At 53.4% G+C, this 3,098-nt stretch overlaps 1 protein-coding gene across 2 annotated transcripts in view; it reads left to right on the top strand.

Annotated features, from left to right (window-relative positions):
• Positions 1 to 2,642, top strand: part of LOC121850039 (copper transport protein ATOX1-like) — a 5,119-nt gene extending 2,477 nt beyond the window's left edge. The window contains exons 2-4 of one of the 2 annotated variants that reach the window (XM_042339983.1): positions 709 to 784; positions 1,492 to 1,632; positions 2,311 to 2,642. In XM_042339983.1, the coding sequence (XP_042195917.1) occupies positions 709 to 784; positions 1,492 to 1,616 (201 nt within the window). In that variant the 3' untranslated portion in view covers positions 1,617 to 1,632; positions 2,311 to 2,642. The remainder of the gene's footprint in view (positions 1 to 708; positions 785 to 1,491; positions 1,633 to 2,310) is intronic. The other variant, XM_042339984.1, reaches the window with a different exon arrangement.
• The last annotated feature ends 456 nt before the right edge of the window (positions 2,643 to 3,098 follow it).

Genomic DNA, 3,098 nt, shown 5'->3' with positions numbered 1-3,098 from the left:
TGCTCTCTGTCACCCTGTGTGTGTGTGGGGGGGGGCTCTCTGTCACCCTGTGTGTGTGTGTGGGGGGGGGGTGCTCTCTGTCACCCTGTGTGTGTGTGGGGGTGGGGGGTGCTCTCTGTCACCCTGTGTGTGTGGGGGGGGGTGGGGGGTGCTCTCTGTCACCCTGTGTGTGTATGTGGGGGTGGGGGGTGCTCTCTGTCACCCTGTGTGTGTGTGTGTGGAGGGGGTGGGGGGTGCTCTCTGTCACCCTGTGTGTGTGTGGGGGGGGGGGGCTCTCTGTCACCCTGTGTGTGTGTGTGGGGGGGGGGTGCTCTCTGTCACCCTGTGTGTGTATGTGGGGGTGGGGGGTGCTCTCTGTCACCCTGTGTGTGTGGGGGGGGGGGCTCTCTGTCACCCTGTGTGTGTGTGTGGGGGGGGTGGGGGTGCTCTCCGTCACCCTGGGTGGGGGGGTGGGGGTGCTCTCTGTCACCCTGGGTGGGGGTGTGTGTGGGGGGGGGCTGCTCTCTGTCACCCTGTGTGTGCGCGCGGGGGGTGGGGGGTGCTCTCTGTCACCCTGTGTGTGTGTGTGTGCGGGGGGTGGGGGGTGCTCTCTGTCACCCTGTGTGTGTGTGTGCGCGGGGGGCGGGGGGTGGGGGTGGGGGGTGTTTGGGGGGGAATAGGAATCTTCTGTTCGGGTTTGAACTGTTTTCAACCCTTTGCCTTGTGCAGAAACGCGAGTTTTCCGTCGACATGAGTTGCGAAGGGTGTTCGGGCGCTGTGACCAAAGTCCTGAACAAACTGGGAGGTGAGTTGGCAGAGAGCGCGGTGGGTGCGTGTTGGGGCGGGGGAGAGGTGGGGGGGGGCGGGGGGGTGGGGGCGCGGGGAATCGAGTCAGATCGACTCTCACGCGCTCGCGTGTGCGCGTGTGTGCGTGTGCGTGTGTGTGTGCGGAGCGATTCTCTCTCACCTCTGGGTTGAGGTAAGTCGAGGCTGAGACTCCAGTGGGGTAACGGGGAGCTCCGCGTTGTTAGCGGTGGAGTCTCTGTTGAACCGAGAGGCGGCGGTTAAAGACTCAACGAGGGGAGGGAGAGTTGCTCCCGGTAAACCGACCAAATCGGTGGCTCGGGTCGCGGGACTTTTGGTTGCTTGCGTGTGACCCCCCTGCCCCCCCTCCCTCCCCACCCCTCTTTTTGATTCACCAGCCAAACACGAGCCACGGTCGTTACCGACCGAGATGTTTTAGCCCCTACAGGAAATGCAGGTGCTCGGGAAAGTCTGCCGGGTAGAGCGGGCGAGACCACCTTGTTCGTGCGTCGGTAGGGGGGCTCGCGTGGGGGTGGGTGGGGGGGAGGGGGGGGGAAACAGACAGCCACTAGCAGAAGCCGTCGGAAACAAATCTCTTAATGCGTCTTCTATTGAGTGTGACCGGAGGATGCTGTCGGCCGTTTGCTGTGGAGACAGAACCCCACGGTCCCATCCCTGTAAAAGTTTGAACCTCTCCGCTTCCCGCAGACGTTCAGTTCAGCATTGATCTGCCCGAGAAAAAAGTCGTGATCGAGTCCAGGCACAGCGTGGATGTCCTGCTGGAGACCCTGAAAAAGACCGGGAAGAACGTTTCCTACGTCGGTGAAAAATAAACCGCGCCCGGCGAAGGTAACTTCACTGATGTTTGCCACCGGAGGGAAACTCCGTTACCGTTACTCCGTTTGCTCCGTTACCGTCAAGCTCGTTGGGATGCTAATAATAATAATAATAATAATAATAATAATAATAATCCTTGCATTTGATATAGCGCTTTTCACGTCGGGAGGACGTCCCAAAGCGCTTCACAGAACACACTGTAAAGTGAATTGACTGTACATTTGTGGGCGAACGCGGCAGCCAATTGCGCACAGCAATGTCCCACAAACAGTCGTAGATTGAAAATGACCAATTTATTATTGTTTTTGGTTTTGGAGGGATTATTATTAGGCTCTGTGTGGAGTAAGGAAACTTGCCCAAGGTTTCGCCCTCTGCCTGGAATTGAACTCAGGTCTCTCGCTTACAAAGCGAGTGCTCTAACCACTGAGCTACGGGACTACCCTGGGCGAGGGGCGCTGTTGGTGTTGTCCCCCCTACCCCTTGCGTCTGCCTGGAAACCCAAAATCGCGCCAGGTCTTAATAGTTCAGATTTTTCTTCATTTTTTTAAAATATTAATTTTGAAAATATTTTTATTTTTTTGAAATGTTTTAATATTTTGTCACTATAACTATAACGCAACCGAATAATATTTGATATTTAGAAAGGTATTTTTCTGAATATTTCGGATTTTTCCCACTTTTCTCTTTCAGGAAGACTAATCCCACAGGATTAAGCTCTCTCTCGACCGGTTTACACAAATAAATGGACCCAAACTACAGGCACCGTTCAACAGCTGGCTTCTTTGTGAACGTAATGAAGAGTTTTAATTGGAATTAAAACTCTGATAATTACTAGCTGTTCACTTGAGTGGGACCCCAAAGTGCTTCATCCGTACCTGTTTCGGCTGCTTTTCCGTGCCATGCCTTAAAAATTTATAGTTTGTTTAAAATCCTCTTTAATTACATTGTCTTCGATACGTTCGCACGCAAAATAAATGTCTGCCGTGGCTATTCCTGAAAAAAAAAATCGTTTCAACTCTTTCCGTGTAGCTCGTCCTTGAACCCTTTTCCACTCGATCGAAGAGTTGTCAGGAGTTTACTATAATAATAATAATAATACTAATAATCCTTGCGTTTGATACAGCGCCTTATCACGTCTTCGAGATGTCTCAAAAGCTTCGCAGGACATACTGTAAAGTGAATTGACTACATTTTGGGGGAAATGCAGCAGGCAGCGTCCCACAAACAGTTGTGGATTGAGTGACCAGTTTATTAGAATGTTTTTTAAAAGGTTTTATTACCCCTGGAAAAGCGATCCGCCAATCGACTAACAACCGGGTTCCTACTTACTGCCGGGTACACAGAAGCGCGCGCGTGTGTGTGTGTGTGTGGAGTGAGGAAACTTGCCCAACGTTACGCCCTGCCCGGGGAATCGAACCCGGGTCCTCTCGCTCGCGAGCCGAGCGCACTGACCGCTGAGCTACGGGACTCCACCGTAC

This window comes from Callorhinchus milii, unplaced genomic scaffold (genome assembly GCF_018977255.1).
Source record: "Callorhinchus milii isolate IMCB2004 unplaced genomic scaffold, IMCB_Cmil_1.0 Scaffold13, whole genome shotgun sequence".
NCBI lineage: Eukaryota > Metazoa > Chordata > Chondrichthyes > Chimaeriformes > Callorhinchidae > Callorhinchus > Callorhinchus milii.
The sequence above is the reverse complement of the archived record's forward strand: the minus strand, read 5'-3'. Positions and strand labels throughout refer to the sequence as shown.